Here is a 22,129-nt window from a genome sequence, read left to right as displayed (position 1 = left end):
TAACAATAGCTGATGTAGAGCTTTTATATATTCAGATGAGTATGTCTGCAGAAACTAATGCATCTTAGGCAAATTGCAGGACATGTGTTTCTGTTCTTCACATTTAGACAGCATATAAAAGTAAAATCAATGCATATGTTTCTGTCCCTTCTATATTATTATTAACACTATATACACACACACACACACACACACACACACACACACACACACACATATATATATATATATATACACATATATATACACACACACACACACACACACACACACACACACACACACACACACAAACACATATAAACATTTTATATATTTCTACTCATTTAAGAATGTTTCTGATAGAAAATAACAGATTAACACACATTATGATATTTTCTTAACACAATGTTCACTGTGCTACAGTTGAATATAATGTGCCAGTGTATGACCTTTTGTTCCATTCTGCTGACCCTTTCATTCTAATTTTATCATGGTACAAGGCTCATGACTGGTTTACATCTGCCTTTTAAAAGAATTAATTCCAGTCAATTAAATGTTCATGTATATTGATAGCTATGTTTTTGATAGGGTGCTAATTTATAATTTGTTTCCGCTGAAACCTTTTTAGTCACAAAATGCATTTTCTTGCAGCTTTTATTCTTTTAATTCTTAACATATTTTCAATCACTGACTGATACTGTAACAAAAGCATGGCAAGGAAAAAAACAATAATAAGAAGGTAATATTCCTAGCACAAAGCACTACTGCTGTTTTAGTTCTCTCAAGCAAACTATTGAAGTAAAGCATGCATCCATCAAATGCAACAGTCTATAAGATCATGCGTCTACCCTTAACAATTATGTTTTTCATACTAATATGTCAGGCAAATCTCTCAGAATTTCTGCCTCATATTTTTGGCCTTTTCCTCATAACATATGTGTTTTTCTGACAAATCATCCAGGACTGCAGTCATTAAATAACAGACAGACAACTGAGTTTCAGACTTCATGTCCTTCAAAAAATGCATGCCAAAGCAAAATGTTATCTAGCAACTTTAAAACGTGTCCCTGATTTTTGGCCCTTTACTGCCACCACACGCCTGAGGCCCCTAGTGTATATATATTTCTGGCTTGTCTACAATTCTAGGGCAATGATCAAAGAAGTTGAAAGATATGATACCAGGTTCTGCTTAGGGTTGTCACCTTTTCAGATGCCCAAAGTGGGACCTTTTTACGGTAAGGAGAGATTTTGAAAATCATACCCACAATAACTAAAAAAGACATAACTTCAATTTTTTTTTTTTGCCAAAATAAAAGCCTGTCCTCATAGCATTTTTGTTGCTTATGCAATTTCATAAAATGTTTAAGTGTTTCAGGCACAAAATAATTATTTTACGCAAACGTTAAAAAAACTAAGGATTTATTTCTTCCCTAAAATCTCAGGTGCCGCTGATGTGTATTTCGTTACGAGGGATGTTCCTGATTTGGATTCTTAAAAAGCCCATTTTCCTCATTTCCAATCTGAAAATGTCACAGATTCAAAGTTAAGAGCTTTTTACACTGATATCCTGTAATTAATACTGAATTATAATTAATCAAAAGAATGTTTACAAGTGTAAAATAACACATCTTAATCATTCTGTGAGATATCTACTTGAAGTTGTTAGTAGTGTTCCACGCTGTTGTTTATAGGGTTACCACCTGTCCCAATTTCCGAGGGACAGTCCCTCTTTGGGCAGTTGTGTCCTGCAAAAAAATTGAAAAAATGGCAAATGTCCTGAGATTTTTAGGACAAAAATGTTCCTATATTTTCTTTAATAGTTGCATAAAACAGTTATTTTGTATCTGAAACATCTAAATGTTATAAGAAACAGAACAAACAACTAAAATGCTATAAGAATAAGCTTTTATTTAGGCAAAAAAGTGAAGTCGTGTCCTTTGTACTGGCCATGAGTATGTTTTGCCCTGCAAAATCTGATGTTTCTACAAAAAATGTCCCACTTTGGGCATTTGAAAAGGTGGCAACCCTAGTTGTTTATTTGTCCCACATTATGACAGGTAGGTTGTGTTTCCACATTTTGGAGTCAAAAGGTTGATAGCTATGCTGAGGAGGACCTCTAACTACCTAAACAGAGACCGTCCTGCGCAAAGAGGGACGAATGGTAGCCCTAGTTCCGTTTCATAACCGGATAAGAGACGAGTCCGTTATCAGCTCCTGTGTCCGCAGCCCGGAAATGTAAATATTTGACAAGGAGAAAAGTAATCTTATCCAAACGCTTTCTAACCACCTCCTTGTAAATCTACTAAAGTTGTATGTACCCTTTACTCTGAATCACGGTTTCACATTTTTAACAAGATCGAAGTAAAGAAGCGATTTGCCCGTTATTATCCTGTTAAACTTTCGCTTTGTCTTTCACTGTACCGAGTCTAACCGGAAATTTCCGTACAGCTGACGGAATGGGGAAATCCGTTACTGTACAACGGAACGGAAGGCTCATAGCTGCATAATGACAGTTAAATGAATATGTGAAAGGTTAGTTAATACAGCTGCGCCTATTTCTTATTATCTGAGGGAACGTCAGTAACTTGGTTTTCCGACGTGATCATAAGAAGCTCTTGAAGGGTTGAAGGTACGGAAGTTAAGCGGATCGGGTTTCTTTCGGTTCAGCTCAGTGACAGGACAACAACTGTGGAATAAGCAGCTGGCTGAATGTACGCATACATACGGAAGACTGTACGGTGGACTTAGTTGTTAGCCCCTTATTTTTAACTAAAAACACAAGTATATCAGCCCTTACAATGTTAGTATTGTACTTAATGTCTATAAATCGTTGTGTTAGATTCATAATCTGTTGATCCCTAAAAAAATCAAAGCGAAGGAGGAAAATAATGAGGACAAAGGCCCCACATTAGGGACACTGTATTTTGAGTGGTATTATTCACGTTTTATTATTGGTAGTATTCAGTTAGTAAAAACATGAAATACAATAATTTGCATTAACGATCGTTTTATGAAGAATGCAAAAATTATTTAATGTAATAGCTAGTGTTTAATGATTTTGACCTTTACTATTTTGTTACAAAATCATACATTTTATGAGTAGCAGAGCAGTGTTTTCAGGCCAAAATCAGGAGCATCCGTAGGAATCAGGGACACCCGACAGCCTTGTGCTGGACTATATAGTGCCTTATCACATCCTGCCAAAAAAAGAACATCCAGTCATATCTATAATACTGACCCCCGTTACTTTTTTTTGTCCCCATGCCTGCAAGCCATTATGCTTTAGACACCGCGTATTCTTTCCACGGTACTAAGCAATAACACCTGTACAGAGTAGAGCGCAAGAGCCACCTGGAATGGCCATAGTACAAGCAGCCACGAGAGTTGCTTGTGCTGTCACTGGTATCCTGGCAGTGGAGGAGTTTTGTATTGCTTCCCCATCTCAGGTGGGGAAAACTAATCGAGTCACTGCAGGGACCTACAGTGCCCTCTCCCTGCAAGTGCATACTCGAGTATACTCTTGAATGAAGACTACCATCAAGAAAGTTATCCTGGTTTAGCTTAAACCTCACACCTGGAACTGGATATCATAAAGCTCAACTTTCATAAAATGATTGGCCTGTGTGATACCTGGTCATCCTCACTGCCCCATCCCCACCCCTCCTGGGCTGTGCCTAAATTAAAAAAATAAAATTCTGTGAAATGCTCAAGCCAATAAATTGAAGCCTCTAAAGAAAAAAAAAAGGAAAGATCTGTCTGATGAAGTCTCCATGTATTAGATAGATAAAAACACTTATAATTAAATTGTGTTGAAAGATATTTATTTATAGCCTTCATTTCCACATTGTAAAGATTTTTCTTTCTTTTTTTTGGTAAATTTAAAAACATACTAACAAGGATCCAGAATGTTATGTTAAGCAGAAGTACATCTTTACAGAGACCATTTACTCAGTAATCTTGCTTAAGAAGATGTGGGCTCCATGATGAAGAGAGAAGGAATATTGCCTACATCAGTGAATATACTTAGCAATAGTAACTACTTGCTGCATACCTCTGACAATCAAAGTAAGAGCTACATGATCACTGTTTTTCTATAAAATGCAAATTCTCAAATACCTGTCAATGTATAAGTAGTGTTTATTGTATTGTGTGTCTGTTGTAGCATAACATATTATTCTTATGTTCTATCATGTATGAGGAACTTTTCTCCACAGGCTTTTGCTGAACATAGGCACTGCCCCGTCATTATCCTTATAGGCAAAAGCAAAAAAAAATAAATAAACACAGGCTGTCAGTCTGGGCTCATGAAAATAAAAACAGCCAGTTTATAACTCAACAAGATGACTAAAATGAAGCAGATTGGATAGAGAGGAAGATAACACATTTAACTCAGTTTTTAGACAGTTGGCAAAGAAAAGATTGTAGATCTAGTGACAAAAAAGGAATAGCTCTTGTAGGTGTAATCTGTATGACAGAAAAGGTGACTTAAAAAACAAACAAAGAACAGACTCCTGCAATTCCTCCATCACAATAATCCACTGTTGTTTTTTTGAAGTGGGGTAAATAAATGTATGTGAGTAATTTACACAATCCTTGTGTTAGAGCAGGATGGCAGCTCATAAACAGGTACCATAAAGAAAGCAGGCCAAGCTTTTTGATTCAAGAATTTGCCCACAGTCAGTAATAAATGGTTGTATCAATCAAAATTTATGTAGATATCAGCTGTTAAAATAGGATTAATTTGTATTTGGAACAGTTGTCAGAAAATTATTTTGGTGTAAGCATTTTCTGAAGGAATTATTTATTTCATAATTTCTCATGGTGGCTTTTTTAATTTGTGTTTGTTCTTCTTTTCCAGTAAACAATGAACAGCTGGTAGCTTTGTATAAATTCTATTAGTAATGTTGCTACAGAGTCATATTTGTGAGTGTTCATGTATTATATTAAAAAAATATATTTTTCTTAAGGACCATATTCCAGAACAAATTAGCACTATGCTAAGGGTGCTGTGCCAACGTTGCTCAGTTTTAGCCATGATTGCAATTCAAAAGGCTAGCTGTCGGGTGTATATACTAATACTGAGGTAGTCATTGTCAGATGAAGAATGATGTGGGCAATATGCAATTCTGCAAACATGTTTTATCACTTTATAGTCTGTGTATAGATTGCTGGGTTACTGTACTAATTGCCTTCTTTCAGGGTGAGTAACTTGCTTTACAACATATTTAGATGTGTCCATTTAGTCCCAGCCACCATATTCCTCTTGCTAGCGGAAGAGATACGTACATGTCGTAGACTACCCTGTGTATACACATACCTATGTATATATATATATATATATATATATATATATATATATATATGTGTGTGTGTATATGTAATATGTGTATATATATATATATATATATATATATATATATATATATATATATGTATGTGTGTGTGTGTGTGTGTGTTTAAAAAAATTTAACTTTACAATTTTTTTTAGGATGCAGTTTGCTTAAGGTTGTCCATTTATCAGTTAATGAACAAAAAGTTAAATCTGTTAACATTTCCAGACATAGACAAAATAAAGGACTATATCTAAAAAGAGTGCCTTTTTAAAGAAAAAAGAAAAACTTGGGGAAGGAGAACTACTCTGGGGTCAATCTTACAGCTGCATATCTTTTAGGACAGGATATACATCATCTGTAGCTAGTGGAACTGTGCTCAAGAATAAAATTCCTTTCACCTTGTTTTTGTCTGATAACTAGTAAAGACCTTCCAGAAAATTATTTTTTCTGATAACTAACAAAGTCCATCTGGATGATTTTTGTATGTTATTTCCCTGTAGTGACTTTTATTCCACCAGCCTGGACTCTGGAGACTAGAAGGAACAGCAGCTGAGTTCTGAGAGAACTGGTAGAAAATTTTAATAACATGATATTTAGCTTTTGTCCTAAAATTATGTTATATTAATGAATTCATTTCAAACCATTTTTCTCACATGAGGATTACATTCAGAGTTATTTGGTCCAGGACTAAAGTTCTGCTACATTCAAAGACTGCTGGCCCACAACTTACGGTCTGCTACTTCCAGAGTTGATTGGTTCAGGTCTAAAGTTATGTTGCAGAAGATACAGCATGATGAAGCACTAAAAAGATACACTGACCTTACAAAAGACCAGGTTAATATGCCAAAGTCTTTCGTGTGCCACAGTAATTAGGTCAGTGAAGACCAATTTTAAAATTCTGTGTACTAAATAAACTTCTAAGAAGTGAAAATGAATGATGTTGGCCTTCCAGACCCCATTTCCTTTACTTGTGCTTGTGACTTTACATATGGTGGATGGTTAATTTCATCTAACTGTTGGCAACCATCACAGAAAGTATCTCTGGTTTCTTTTTTATCAGGAGCATTTTCATTTCTCTTTGCTCTTCTTTGGTCTAGCCATTGCTTCCAGATTGTTTTAAATGTCTAGTTCCTGTCATAGCAGTTTCAAGGAATCAAGACATTTACATGTCAGGTTTATTGCCTAATTCATGCACAGTAGGTGGGTCAGCTTATTTTCTTGTGTAATTCTTTTTCTCCATTTCTGACATACACCGTTAACAACGAAAATCAAATGTCTTGCTTGTCTAGGAGCCTTATTGATCACAGTTTGGGAAAGTTCTTTTTTCCTTGAAGTAAAGGAAGACTTGAGATTTGATCACTGTTTCACTTCACTGCTTAATTGGCTCATCTTGTATCCAAGGTTATTTTTACTGAACCGTGGATCATGTCTATGCCACTATTCAGATGATTCAAAATGTCATATTTTGTATGAGAAAACTTCAGTTCTTCTTATTGAATTCTTAAGCGATTCTCAAAACAAGAACCTTCCTTTGATTTCTTCATTGCTAAAAGATTTGTCTTCAAAGGTGACTGATTACAGATGCATTTGTGTCCTTTTCCAACCCTCGTTTTGAAAGTAGCTTCATTGTGTGTGGTCTGGAGAGCAGTTCTGGAAGACTGGCCATTCCAAAGCCAAAGATTTGCTGCTCAGCATACCCTGTACATCAGTATGAGAGTTGTGATGACTATGAGAGGTGTCCATTAAGGCACTAAAGAACTCCCTACACAAGGGGATTATGCAGTTAGTTGTAGACTTTAATGACATCATGTGGTACATAAACATATGAGAGAGGAACTCAAGGATTGTCTGCATTAAGGAATTATCTAAGTAGTTGCAGACTTCAGTGCTGTCATGTAGCAAGTAACCATATGAAGGGGAGAACTCATTCTTAATAGGTCTGCAGTACAGCCAAGAGATTATGGGATCTGGTCTTGTCTTTGAATTCTTGGCTGACAGTAGCCCATCTTTTGTGGACAAAATTTGTTAGCAGACTTTTTAGCTCAAAATATTAATTTGGATCACAAATGCAACAATATCTAGAGATTCTTTTAAAAGTTACAGAAAGTTGAGTTATTTTTCCCTGTAAGCATTCCTCTTTTCTTCCTGACAGAGTGGCATGAAGAATTATGCTGAAACTCTGAAGGAGTGCACTTGCATGCTGTTCCCCCATTTCGTCTAGTGCAAAGAGCTCAGGTAAAAGCAATTCTGAGTAAAGCTAATTTATTTCTGTTTGCTTCCTGTAGCCAAGACAAACATGTTTTTTTTTTCTTCCATCCAAAGTCTACTTATCTTTTATCTATTGCTTATTGTAGGGGAAAACCAGTAGTATTGTCAACCCCTCACAGTTTATATTTTACTGTTTTGATTTCAGATTGTGCTGTTTCATAATTTATTGCAAATGTTGCAAGAAATGAGGATACTGACACTAAGATATTTTTCCAGTTTTAATGGAAAAGTTGGGGTTCTTGTGTAATCCCAGGAGTGTTGTCATTGCATTATTAGTTTTGATTCATCTTCTAAAGTGCATTGTTTTGCACTCCTAGCTTGCTAGTTTTTAATTGTCTTGTAAAGTGTACTGTCCTGCATTCCTAGAATGTCTTTCTTGGACTTTTATGCTATCTTCCAATGTGACTGTTAAGCTATTTTCATACTTCATATCAGGCCTTTTTGTTCATAGGTTCATAAGTTCGTATTAGGCTAACTGCCCTTGTAGGCCATTTTAAGCCTAGCCAATTACCCCATGTGAGAATCAAACCCTGAACCTGGTGTTCATAAGGTAAACACCTTAACCATTATGCCAACCTCCCTCCCTGTTTTAATATTCCAAAATAGGGCTTAAAATGCATGTTTCATAGTTTCATAGTATAGTACTAGGCTATCTGCCCTGGGGCATTTGTAAGCCTAGCCATAGTGATGTGGCTTTTGCCACCCCATGAAATTGTACAAAAATGTACAGAATAAATCTAGAATACTGTGCCTCTGTCTAGTAGTGACACAATGAAGGTCCCCTTATATAATAGAATTAGTTTACTGTGCCCCTGTTCACTTTATTTATCGAATAAAGACTTTTCATTGAAGAAGGTGTCTCGTGGTGTATCCTGACTAGTTTTCTTCTGTGAGAATAAGACATATGTTGGAGACCCTTGATCCTTTTGGTGAGGTACTTTTGTGGTCTCTCCAGCTGTTGCAAATGCCGGGTGAGGTACATACTAAATGGGGCATTGTACTCAATCATGGGTCTGATGAGGGAGGAATATAGGGGTACAATGACATCCTTGGATCTGGATGTGAATCCCTTCACGATAAGGTGTGCAAGGTAGAATGTTTTTCTAACCACTTTGGCAACGTGGGTGTCAAATGAGAGGTCGCTGTCTACTTGGGTCCCTAGGTCTCTGATTACTTTTTCTGTACAGAGTGGGTTGCTGTCTATGTGATAATTTGTGGGTACTTTGTTTTTTCCAAAAGGGATGACTATACATTTTTTGGCATTTAGTTTAAGGCCGTGACTACGGCACCAGTTGTCCGTTTCAGTGAGGCCTTTTTGTAGGATGTGTGTGTCTGCTGGTGTATCGACTATGGCGCCTAGTTTGCAGTCATCTGCGAACTTTGTCAGCCACAGCCCTCCCATGTTTGCTTTTACATCTGAGAAATAAATGCCGAACAAGAGGGGTCCCAGGACAGATCCCTGTGGGACACCACTTGTGACTGGCTTTGAGTCTGATATTGCTCCAGCGATTTTAACTTTATGGGTTCTGTCCTTTAGCCAGTTTGCAACCCATCTAGTGACATAAGGGTTTACTTTTAAGCTGTTTAGCTTATCTATGATGCCTGAGTGGGGTATTGTGTCGAAGGCCTTAGCCAAGTCCAGGTATGCTGTATGGACTGCTTTGCCCTCATCAATGGCTCTAGTGACTGTTTCGAAAAAGTCAACCAGGTTTAAAAGGCAGGATTTGCCCTTTACAAAGCCGAACTGGGTGGGGTCAAGTGTCTGTAGGTCCCCTATGTCTCTGTTTATGAGTTCCATAATGATTATTTCCATAGCTTTGCAGACCAGGCTAGTTAAGCTTATGGGGCGGTAGTTTCCAGGGTCTGTAGAGGCACCCCCCTTGTGGAGTGGGACCACTGTTGCTGTACGCCAGTGTTCAGGTACATATCCCAAAGTAAGGCTAAGGTTAAATAGCATTTTTATGTGTGGGTTTAGCTCCTCTTGGAGTTCACTTAACACGCACCCCAGGATACCGTCAGGTCCCATTGATGCTGTGTTTTTTGCTTTGTTTAGGGCGGTTCTCACTCGGACATCTGAGATGACAGGGAGATTACATTCAGCTGGGGTAAGTATTTCTTCTTTTGGGGGTGAAGGAGGGGAGAAATTTGCACTGAACCTGTCAGCCAGAATGTTAGCAATATCTGTGGGTTCAGTGCATTTTTTTGTTTTTATTTATTTTATGTTAAAATTTTTGTCTGATGCTCATTTTGATGCATCTCATTCACCTCCCTTAAACTATGTTTTCCATTTTTATTTTGCTTTTTGGTTTTACTCCTAAAAGAAGTGCTTCTGAAGAGTTACTGAACTGCAAGCCTTCACATGCTTAGAACTTTTTATTGTTGTTGACAGTGATATTTCCTTTGATTACTAATCTTTTCTTTGTGCCCTAAGTCATGTCTGACACAGCACTTAAACAACCTTCAGTTGCCTCCTTTATTCCCTTATTTTCAGAGTAGAGGCACTTCTCCATTATCAGGCTTCCAGAAGTAACTTTGGTTCTACATGGATAGGTGATATCTTAACACTTTTCATTGGTTCCTTTGTTTCAGTTAAGTTAGACCTGGCAGAGTAAAAATTAACTTTTTCTAAATTGTTAGCAGTTGCATTGCTTTTTGCTGTGATCCTGCAGGCAAGGCATTTATCAGGTCATATCAGATCATGTTTGATGTGAGTGGTACTACTTCAGCAGCAGGCTTCTTCAAAGTGGGCTCATCAGGACATGTATAAAGTGGTCACCTGGTCTTCAGTCCATACCTTATCAGTCATTAAAAATTATATTTACAGCCGAACCCAAGATGGGACTTTGCTGCTACTGTTGTCCAAGGCATATTAGTTGGTGCATTCATATAATGCAGTACACCATAAATAAGGTGGCAGTGACTGTTTTGCATGTCAGGTTTTGCTGCTAGCCCATAAAACAGCTCTTCCACCTTCTTTCATTCTGTTCCTGGCCGAATGAACACTCTACATTGCTAGTTTGTTTCTGAAAAAAAAAGCGTTTTGTTTTACCTGGATTAAACTGTAGTATTTTGAAATTGTGGGCATGTGCCATTTTCCTTGTCATGTACTTTTTTTCTAGTGTGATTTCTGTCACATTTTTCTTTTAGTGCTTTCTTCTTGCTTCCTTTGCTTTCCTCATATGTTACACCTTGTGTTCCCCTTGCCATCCTCTGTAAGCTTTCCAGCGCTGTGACCTGTCTTTCCACATAAGGCCTCCAGAAGTGCATGCATTATTCCAGTCTCTTCTGCTAGGTCATTAGTTTCCATGGTTACCACTGTATGAGGCCATTCATCTCCCTTTGTATCCATCATAGTCACTGGTGATCCTTCCCTGGCAAGGTAAGGCTCAAGATCATTTTGTGTTTTTCTAAGCTTTTCCTTTCCTCTTCTCCCTCCATACCTAACATTATAAGTAGTTTCACCCACAACTAACATCTATATTTATTCCTTCTTGCCCTCCTATGCTATGCATGCTTGCTACCCTGTTTCTTTTCCTCTCCTGTCCCCTTCCAGACTAGTCATTCCCAATTCAGTCTCCCTTCAAGCTAAACGCTTCTTTCCTTTCTGTCTCTTTCCACCATGCAGTCCCTTTGCTTTTGCTTTTTATCATTCTACCTCTGATCTTGCCTCACTTTTTTCTCATAACATCCTTTTCCTTGCACATTTACCATGATTCTCTGCTGCCTGACAACTTTATCTTGATTACTCTACCTTGTTCTGCCTTCTCTTACTTACTTATGTCCTGCCTGTTATCTGTCACACTGCTTCCCTGTTCTATTATGTCCATTGTATTTTTTGTCTGTACTGCTGTGATTTCTGATCGTGTTCTGTTTTCTTTTGCCTTCCCTGCTCTTAGCCTTCCCAACCCAGTCTTCTTAGTTGTACGTCTGCTCTCCCCTCTTCTGTGCCACTTCTATGACTAGACAACCTTCTACTTTTTAAAGGTCCCATATTTTCCTCTACATCTCTTGTATTCTTGTTCAGGCCATCCACACCAGAGTTTTTGAACCAACCCCCTGCTCCACACCCTACGCACCTCATCTTCTCTTTTCCTCCAACCTGTTCTGTAAAACCTTATCCTACTACCTTTCATTTTTTTTTGTATTTCTTGTAGTCCACACCCTCACATGACCATAAACTGGCTCTAACCATGAAAACATGGATGAGTCTATGCTGTGACTGGGGAGGAGATCTGCCCACTCATGAGCCCATTTGTTTAATTTACAGGTGGGAGCTGAGTGCTAGGGGTATTGCTGTCATCTTCTGTTGGAATTTTTTTTTATGTTCCTGTATTTCCACCCCCTTCTTGGCTGCGATGTCTGCATTTGCTTCTGTAGTTCTTTGATCTGCTACCATGGTTATCACCCCATCACTAATATATTGCATTCCATACTTGCCACACTCTTGCAGGTGTCTGCATTTAGTGGACCAGGCCACCACTCTCCTACCGGGAGAGATAAACCAGCATGAACCACTCATTCCAACCCATCTTCTGTAACAATCAAGTTCACACTATCAGATGAACAACAATATCCTAAGTACTCATTAAATGGTAAAGGATCTGGGATGACAAGTAGGCTGCAACCTTAACTTTGACCTCCATGTGTCTACTGTAGTAAGGAAGCCTTTCTGCATAACCTATGTCATTAGTAAAGGCATCGCCTTGAGAGCAAAGGAGGTTATAACCCCCTCTATCTTCTTCTTTTTTCAGCTTTTCCCGGTTAGGGGTCGCCACAGCGGATCACTTGTCCACTTATGATTGGCAGTGGAGTTTTACGGTGTCGAGTTGCCAGCCCGGTTTCCAACCTTCCACAGAAGGCACACATACACACACACTCACATCTAGGGCCAATTTAGCGTGTCCAGTCCGCCTACAGCATGTCTTTGGGATGTGGGAGGAAACCGGAGCACCCGGAGGAAACCCACATGACCACAGGGAGGACATGCAGACTCTGCACAGAAGGCACCCCAGCTGAGGACCGAACCGGAGAACCTTTTGCTGTGGAGCGGCAATGCTAACCACTGTACCACAGCGGCCATCCTTATAACCCCCTCTATACTCGGCACTAATCCTGCCCATAATTGAGTATAATGCCCTATTCGGCATGTACCATACAAAGCACCTGCAACAACTGGAGAGACTTCACAGGTTTCTAACAAAGAAGATCAAGGGACACCAGCACGTGCATACACAGACCGACTAAAGTCCCTGTCACTATAGTCTGTATCGTGTCGACTTCTTAGGGTAGACTTATGCCTGGCTTACAGAGAAATCTCAGACCCAAACCTAATGAACGTGCTGCATATCCACAAATCAAACGGGACTAGAGCTACCCATTCCAGGGGCCTAAATATGGCCTGCAATTTAAATAGGACATGCTGGACGGACAGATCTGTTTCCTAGTAACTGCTGCATATTTGGAAGAGGCTGCAAATTCATGTGAAGCAGTGCACCTATATGACACTGTTCAAGAGGAACCTGGATGAGTGGATGGGGCATCAAAAATACTTATCGGGGATAGTACCCACATCCCTCCTGGACATGGGCAGTCATTATTAAATGCAGTCCTGCATACATTGGGATGAATTTGCTAGGCTTGAAATGACCTCCAGGTCAATAGCCCAGTAAACTATGATTCTATGCTAAGTGACCATGTGCCATCTGGGACATGAGCATGGTTCATCACTTTGTGCTGCGGAGCTGTTGCATCTTGCTTCCCTTCTTTGGTTTTTCACATCTTCCTTTTCACCTGCACCTACTTTTTCCTGCTTAGGTTACTTTTCTGTTTACCATCCTTATGCTGCCCTGCCCTTATGTCTTTGTGCTTATTTGTGTACTTCCCTACACCGTAACTCATTCTTTATGCATTTTCCAGTGTCCAGCTCTTTACTGTTTTTGTTACTGTCCTGTGGTATCCCATGTTACCTCACTCCTTTTGCAGTTTCTTTGCACTGGTGTGATTCCCTTTGTTTGGTCATGGCATTTTGTATTGGAGTAAGTACAGTTCTGTATTGAGCTGGGCTTTTGTTGTTGTGCTGCGGAAGTAGTGTTTGATCTTCCTAAATAGCTGCTGAATTTTTAGAATCGTTAATTTTAAAACAATCTACCCTATGAATCTGTTCTGTCCTTCCTTGTAACCCACAGTAGTGGGTGCTTATTTTACAACCATTCTAATCAAAAATAACAAAAGAAAAATAAAGTTTACTCTTCTTGCTTAAGCAGTCCCTTCAAAGTGTACAAAAGTAAACATGACAACTTAGAAATGGGGAAAGAGAGACAGTGAAAAAATCAAAAAAGCAGTGTCTGATCATTTGAAGGCTTAGAGAAGCCATTGGTAGTTATGAGCTCCCTAACTAGGTCATCGCTTCCCATATACAGGTACAGTACCAAGCCAAGTGAAGAAAAAGTTCAGCAGTGATAGTGCATTTGTATGAGAAGATCAACGTAATTGTAGAAGTTTGAAATCCAGCTCCTGGCATCAATACTATCAGCCACTCTCTCCTTTGTCCCTTCTGTCTTCTTACTAGTCTAAATGGTTATCATTTTGTATTGATTCCTTTTAAATAGGTTCGTAGGTAGTTACTGGATATGCAATTCAGGAGACCTTTTAGGAGGATTCTAGCCTAAATTCCTAACTGCCCTAAAGCACTGTGTGGTTAATTAACTGTCTAAATGTAACACTGTAAGCAAATGAAGACTGAGGGAATCTAACCCTGTACCACAAGAAGTAGCTCATTAACAGTTTACAGCCTTAGTCCTCTATGCCAGCTGATGGATAAAATATGTTTGAGGTAACCAAGAGCCTGAGTTTTCCTTGCAAAGAAAAAATGCATGTTAAGTGTCTGGTTGTTTGTGATAATAGTAAACAGGTCCTTGTCTCTTATGAGAAGTCATTCACACATTACACTCACCTTTGCTGTTTCTTAGTCATTGTCTGTCCATCCTTGCAGCTGGAAGAGAGACAGACTAGCCACAGCAACCACTGTAAAGGTATGTACTGGGTCATAAGCACATTGCCATTTTTAACTCACTAAATTATTATGTCAGCCACTCTGAACATTTTCGTATGAAATGGGTAAGAATTTAGCCATTCTACTAATAAATTCCTTTTGTAGCGGACTAGGTTCTGAAAACCGAAGATTGTCAAACAGTGCTTTGTGGTTGTATTGTAGAAACTCCTTCACCACATAATTGCGTGTAGTGTGCACCTTAGGTGCTCATCCCTGCTAGCAGTCTCCAACTTTTAGATGTAAGGGAAATTATGTAAACCTCAGGCAGGAAATATGACTAGGAAAATGATAAATAATATCATCTGAGTTCCACATTTCAGCTGTACCTGCTGTAGTAAATCTTATAAACTTGTACATATCTGAATCCACAGCACTGACCCTGGTATATTGTATATAGTCCAGGTGGCGTAAAAATGCAGCTCTAATGTCATTGGGCCATTCTGACTTTGATGTCCACATGTCATGCTGCATTTTTGATAAGCATTATTGAAACTAGTGATTATATTAGTGAGAGAGTCATGTCCACTTTACCAACAAAGAAATGTTTATCACAGGCAGTGATTACTGTACTGAGCTTGTCAAATGAGATGCTGCTTTTATTTTGTCTGGTTTGCCATCATGTCACATATGTAATGTTTCCTGTTTGTTCTTAATTCTGTTGTTGGTGTTACTGAGTGACTATTCTTTACATTACTGTAATTATGTTGCACAGAATATTTATTTTGTGTTTTAATAAAATGTAATGTAGTCAGTCCATGCAGTGTGAATTACATTTTTTTGCAACTTAATAAGAAAACATAGCTGTATTTTTATGCACCATTAGAAAATGTATGAAATAATAATGCAGACACTCTCTTACCAATGTTCTTGACAGTATGCTCCCTGAACTAAACACAGCACCCCCTCCCCGCATACACAAAAACATAAATTGTCCATTTATTGACTCTAAACAATGACCATGCATGGAGAGATTTTATCCACTACTATCTATGTTCCTTACATGATCTCCAATACTTCAGACCTCCCTCTCTGAAACCCGCAGAAATATAGCTATTACTAAACAACAGTATGCTACAGCTGGTTATGGCAAGGTTATAAGTTGCTAATTATCATCTCATTTGATGGGTTATTAATGAATATGTTATGAGTTTATACAGAACAGTATTATTTTAAGCTCCAGTAATTCAGTTGTTTGGCTTGCCTACAGGTTTTTTTTTTTTTTTTTTTTGTTTGTCTGAGTGCTGACTCTTATTAATTTCACTGTAGTAACTTAAGATAAACATAACTGGTCAATATAGTATTTCTTTTAACATTATATAGGTTACAATTGGTGTTATTGGGAGTTCCACTGTGGATGCTTACCTTGTGTTGCTCCTCCCCTCATTTGTCCCCAGAGGTGAATGGTTGACTTTTGCAAATTATAATTTGTGGCTTTTAGGACACTTGGAGTGGACCATCTGCAGAGAAGGCTACATCATACTGTATTCTTAACCTTCTTTGATAAGTCATTGCTTGATGCAATTCTTTCTCTTTCTTTTTCACCATTTAGTTTTTAGATCAGTAACTGGTTTTACAATGACATCAGGGGTTTACATCACAGTGCTCAGTGTTTGTTAATAAATTCTGTCTCCAATAGATTGTAATGAACTGAAATGTTTAATCTCTCCCGTCATTCACTTAACTGTTCTGTCTGTGGTCAGGTTTTTTCTGTTGCAGGCCTTTTTTCCAACTCAGATTTCCAGCTGAAATTCAACCTTATTTCTAGAGGACTGGCTGTATGTCATTGCTTATTATTCTGGCTTTCTTTCTCTTATCATAGCTAGTTAAGCAGTTACCACAGAAAATTGCTGCTACATCTGACATAGGTTCATAGATGTATACTAGGTTAACAACCACTGGGGCCCTTATAAGCCTAGTCATGTATTCCAAATGTGTCCTGCAAGTTTTTGTGCATTAGAGGTTATTTTAAGGGGTATATGTTAGCTAGGATACAATTTATAGGCTACCTATGTTCATTAATGACATAATAGACTAGGGTGAATTTCTGATTTCCCATCCAGTGGTCCAGGCTATGCTTGAATAGGGTTAGGAAAAAATTCTGTTTCACATGGATGGGAAGATTGTTCCTGAGTAGTAGAATTCTGTAAGAAAAACACCTGTCCCTCCAACATATCCTGTTTATATCTCAGGCAAAGATTACATCCCTAGATCAAGTAGTTTTGATGCTGTTGGTTTTGCAGGTGTGCAAAAGGTCAATCAGGGTGGGATACAAGGATTCCTTGTATGCTTCTCAACAGTCTTTAAGAAACAGAGTATAGAGATAGGGCTGTGGGGCAATCTGATAGGACATGTTGTTTAGGCCCTGTATTCTTTTTGTGAGGAGCCTCTGTGGATGTTCCAGTTGCTGCATGTGCCTGGTTAGGTATCTACCAAAAAGGGTATTTTTTTCAATGATGGGTTCAAAGAGGGCCAAGTACAGAAGAGCAGTGCCCTGCTTGGACCTAGATGATATGCCCTTTCTCTAGGTTGAGCAACATAGAATAATTTGTTTAGTACCTTAGACATGTTTTTGTTGAAAGCCATGTTATCTACACGAGTCCCTAAATACCTTACTACTGCTTCCACTCTTAGGGAGGTGTTATCAATGAGATGATTTCCTATGGTGGCTAAGTTTCCCAAGAGTATTATTATGCATTTCTTGACTTTGAGTTTTAAGCCATGACTTTGGCACCCGCCATTAATCTGTGTTGGTCCTTCCTGTAGTGTGTTAGTGGCTTGGGGGGATTCTGTGACTGCTCCAAGTTTGCAGTTGTCTGCAAACTTGGCCAACAAAGCAGTCTCTTGACACTGACTTTGACTTCTGAGAAGTAAATGCCAAAGAGGAGTGGACACAGCACAGAAACCTGAGGGACTCCACTAATGACTGGCCTCTGTGTGGAGATGGCCTCTCCTATTCTAACTTCCTGGGGTTCTATGTGGGAGTCAGCTGGCTATCCAACGTGTAACATAAGTGTTTATGCTTAATTCTTTGTGTTTGTTTACAGTGCTTGAGTGGGGTATTGTATCAGATGCCTTAGCCAGGTCAAGGTAAACATTATGCACTGTTTTGTTCTCGTTCATTGCCTTGGTGACCTTTTCAAAGAAGTCCATCAATTAGAGTAGGCTTGATCTGCCTTTGATGAAACCAAACTGCATTGGATCCAATGTCTGAAGGCTTACTATGTTATTAATCATATCCAGGATAATTATTTCCATGGTTTTGCATATGAGGCTAGTTAGACTTATGGGTCTGTAGTTCCCAGGATCCATTGATGGACTGCCCTTGAGCAGAGGGATGACTGTAATTTTCCTCAGTTTGCATGGCACAAAGCCTGTCTGGAGGCTGTGATTAAAGTCTGACGCCAGTGGACCTGACAGATCTTGATTCAGGATATTTTAAGAAGCATCCTAGGATGTTACGGGGACCAGAGGATGTAGTGTTGTTTGACTTGGAGAGCACATCTAAGACATCTACTAAAATTTGGTGTAGACGTCTGCTTTCTCATTTGGTGTAATGCTGACATATATGTATAGGTATAAAATTACGTATTTATTAAGGGAAAACTGAAAATACCATATAGACTTGTACCCTTAAGGAATGATTCTCTCTCATTGGAATGCTCAGTGTTTATTGATTTTTTTTTTGTATTTAATTGCCTGGTATCCTGGTTGCATTCCTCTTAGCAAAATTAGTTACCAGTTAAACCAAGAAATTGCTGCTAGAGGTGATATGTGTTTATGTTCATTGTATATTTCTACCTCTTTTATTTATTTTAAATGTAATTTACATTTATTTCATTATATTTTCAGAGCTTTGGAACTATATAATGGAACTGCATGGAAAGAAGAAGCTTCATGCTCTTTCCCTTGCTGAGAAGATACAAGTGTTAGAGATACTAGATGAGTCTAAGATGTCACAGTCTGAGATTGCTAGGCGCTTCCAAGTTTCTCAGCCTCAGATCTCAAGGATTTGCAAAAACAAAGAAAAACTTCTGGCTGAATGGTGCAGTGGGACAGCAAATAAGGAGAGAAAACGGAGAAGAGAGTCCAAATACAGCAGCATAGATGAAGCTCTTTTGTGTTGGTTTCATATTGCACGGACTAAAACATGGGATATTACTGGACCCATGCTGCTTCAGAAAGCAAAAGAGCTAGCAGAAGTAATGGGTCAGGAATTTGTTCCTAGTATTGGGTGGCTGGTCAGGTGGAAACGTAGAAACAATGTTTGTTTTGGTCAAAGGCATAACCCACAGACTGCTTACTTAAATGAACTGTCACCAGATGACTGGATTGCTGAAACCTTGCCTGAAGTGTTAAAGTCTTACTCACCTGAAAATATCTTTGGCTGTGATGAAACCACATTGCTATTTAGAATGATTCCAGAAATTCAGAACAGTTCTTCAAGAAAACTGAAGGAATGCATTTCCATTCTTTTATGTGTTAATTCTTGTGGTACAGAAAAAGTAAAACCTTTGGTTGTTAGCAAATACGTTGCACCTCATTGTTTCTATGGAGTAAACATTAAGACTTTGCCAGCACTTTATAGAGGCAGTACAAATGGCTGGATAACGTCTTCCTCCTTTTCTGAGTGGCTGCTGGAATTTGATCAAGAAATGGGAAGACAAAATCGTAGTGTATTGCTAATTTTAAATAACGATGCTGTTCATGAAGACATTGAAATGAATAATGTGAAGTTGTTCTTTCTACCTCCTCAGATATTGTCCTCTGTGTCCCTACTAAACACAAAGATTATTCAGGATTTCAAATGCAATTACTCACACCGGCTTCTTGGCAAAATGCGTGCTATAAAGTGTGAGACAGATAAGTCTTTTAGTAAAATAGCAAATAGTATTACAATACTAGATGCTGTTCATATGATTGCTGCTGCTTGGGAAAAAGTATCATCTTCATTAATTGAAAATTGCTTTATTGAGTCTGGATTTCACAAACAAACAAAGGAACTGATATCCCAACATAACAGCAAAGCACCAGAGAAAAGAAATGCTCTCGAACTCAGCACATTTGTTGATTTTGAAAAGAATGTCCTTTTGGATCTTCAAATGCATGCAAGAAATATGGAGACCTGTGTATATAAGGAAGAGGACAGTGATGAAAGTGATGGTGAGGATCTTATAGATAGTCTTCCTACTAAGGCTGATGCTTTAAAGGCTCTTGCCACTCTACGGCGATGGTTTGAGTGTAATGGCTGTCCAACAGACATTTTCAAGAAGTTTTATAGCTGTGAAGAAGAAGTTGAAAGGCTGTGCTCACAGTGAGGACAATAGCTTTAACTGTGTTTTTCTGTCTAAGTTAAAAGTGCAGCTTTAATACAAAATGCAGCAAGAAAAACTGTGCAAGAGTGACTAGAATGGTTTTGTTGCTTTCTTGAGAAGTATTATCAAGAAAGCTGTTCTTTTATAAGATTTCCTGTGGAAATGTGTTCTTTGTGAAACCTTTCAAATAATATTAACACACTGTCTTGAATCATGTTTTCAAAACTTTTAGGTATAAAGGAATATATAGTTTGTTTCTTCTTTTGATCCAGTTTATCTTAGCTTTTACAATCACTTTGGATTTTGCCACCTAGATTTGATGTTGGACTTTTTATCTTAAGTTTAGCTACATTATCCTTCCTCCTAATGTAGGAAGCCATTCTTGGTAGTGACACATTGCATGTTACTGTTTCCAACAGTTCATGCTGGATGAACATCTGCAAACTAGGTAATGATTAGCCCATCTAAAATTGCACCACTGAAGACAGGCAACATGTCAAGGCCTTGTGCTACATTGGTCATAGAAATATTTATGTTGTATTATTTAGAAATTGATGGCAAGGGATTGCTATTTGTGCAGAATGGTTGTGGTCTCTTGCATTAATGAAGTCTGTGACAGTGCACATTATGAAGAGAAATGCCACCGTACCATCTTATAAATTGTACTGTGCTGACTCCAAACTTGTTTAACAAAAAATGTGCAGTTTGAATTTATTTATTCTTTGTAAACACCTATAAACCACCTGTTGGACCTGAGTTATGGACATTTGGATTACTAAGTTTATAGTGTCCTGCAATGAATGCAGATAATACTTGGAAAAAAATCTGTTCACAGTCCACTGATTGGATGTAAATGTGGACAAGTCAAGTCGTTTTAATATGCACATGACCATTGTTGGCTCTTCTGTATTGTTAAATACTTGACTATCTTAATAGCCATATGTGTTGTTGTGAGATCTTTGTGAATTATGGATGTCCCTCAGAAATCTCCATAACTTGCCAGCTGCAGGTCTTGAAGTAGGGAAGGTCGTCAATACCTGGAACATGGATTATTCTGAGGCTAGCTTTGTTTGTTCACAACTTTTATAATTCAGTAGCCAGACTAATATTTTTCAGGCCTCATGACTGCATAGTTTATTCTGGGTCACAATTTTTTAACAGTTAGACAGGGAACTTGTACAACAAAAGTTATATAACTGACTGGTTGTAGTCCTTTGTACTGTGCATAATACAGAAATGGTGGCAAAGAGCATAGGTTTTATGAACTGGAAAAGAGGTGGTGCTTTTCTTGAATGTTTTGAGATGTAATACATCAAAAAGTTAAGGAAAGCCGTAACTCATTTTAGTTTAAGTAGGAATATTATAAGCTATAATTGTTTTATTTTTCCTATGGAAATTCTAAGTAACATATTTTAGAAGTCAAAGAGTAGTGAATATGTAATGATTGATATTTTCCCACTTTTCATTCTTATTTCAGAACAGTGATATTTAATGATTTGGAACAGCATTTTTTTTTTTTACAGCATAAGCAGGGATCAGTACGGTGCTCTTGCTGCAAAAGTAAAATTTCTGAATTTAAATACTAATGCCACAGTGTATTGGCTTTTAAAGATTAGTTGCAGTCCTTGGCAATAAAGAGCATGAGACAAAGCTGGCAAAGTTGTGCATTGTGTTTACAAGAATCAGGGGCTGTGTAATGCAGTGTACATCAGAGATGGTCTACAACGTGTGTCTTGAATAACCACACGTTCATTATAGAAGTTTCAGTGCCCCAGTGTCATTTCTGTCTCATTTTGATCACAGGTGTGGTACTGCCAATTCTTAGCAAGCTGTGCCAGTATTGCTACTGTGCATCACTTATTGTTGTAATGCTGCAGAACCACACAGGATTTCCTCCATGCTGTGGCATACTTTTACATGTTGTTCTTACATAAGCATGTGTTGTACACCAAGCACAATGCACATCACTTCTTCTACCCACTTCCACTTGTTTATTGAAGCTGTGGGCATGGTACTGCACTCTTCATTTTCCTCACAGGGACTCTGCAACAGCCGTTTGTCTTTGCAGCTGAATGTCACTTCAGTCATGTGTGCCCAACCAAATGTACTGCATAATAATGTCTCATCTCCAAGGAGCCTTAACCCACTGCAGCATTTTAGTTGGCCTGTAGTTGCCAGTCTTG

General features: G+C 38.3%; 1 protein-coding gene across 5 annotated transcripts; it reads left to right on the top strand.

Moving 5' to 3' along the window:
• The first annotated feature begins 2,118 nt into the window (after nt 1–2,118).
• TIGD3 (tigger transposable element derived 3) lies at nt 2,119–20,702 on the top strand. Of its 5 annotated transcripts, none has more exons than XM_044075932.1 (2): nt 2,119–2,514; nt 18,484–20,702. In XM_044075932.1, exon 2 carries the CDS (start codon nt 18,501–18,503, stop codon nt 19,947–19,949), a length of 1,449 nt encoding a protein of 482 aa, XP_043931867.1. In that variant the 5' UTR covers nt 2,119–2,514; nt 18,484–18,500; the 3' UTR covers nt 19,950–20,702. The 5 variants fall into 5 exon arrangements, with proteins under 5 accessions (XP_043931867.1, XP_043931866.1, XP_043931865.1 ...); XM_044075931.1 differs by having other exon boundaries at nt 2,119–2,611; XM_044075930.1 differs by having other exon boundaries at nt 2,119–2,782.
• Nucleotides 20,703–22,129: the final 1,427 nt, after the last annotated feature.

The sequence above is a fragment of the Protopterus annectens genome, chromosome 6.part1, assembly GCF_019279795.1.
Source record: "Protopterus annectens isolate FY-2018-M chromosome 6.part1, PAN1.0, whole genome shotgun sequence".
Lineage (NCBI taxonomy): Eukaryota > Metazoa > Chordata > Ceratodontiformes > Protopteridae > Protopterus > Protopterus annectens.
Note: the sequence above shows the minus strand (reverse complement) of the source record. Positions and strands in the feature narration are given on the sequence as shown.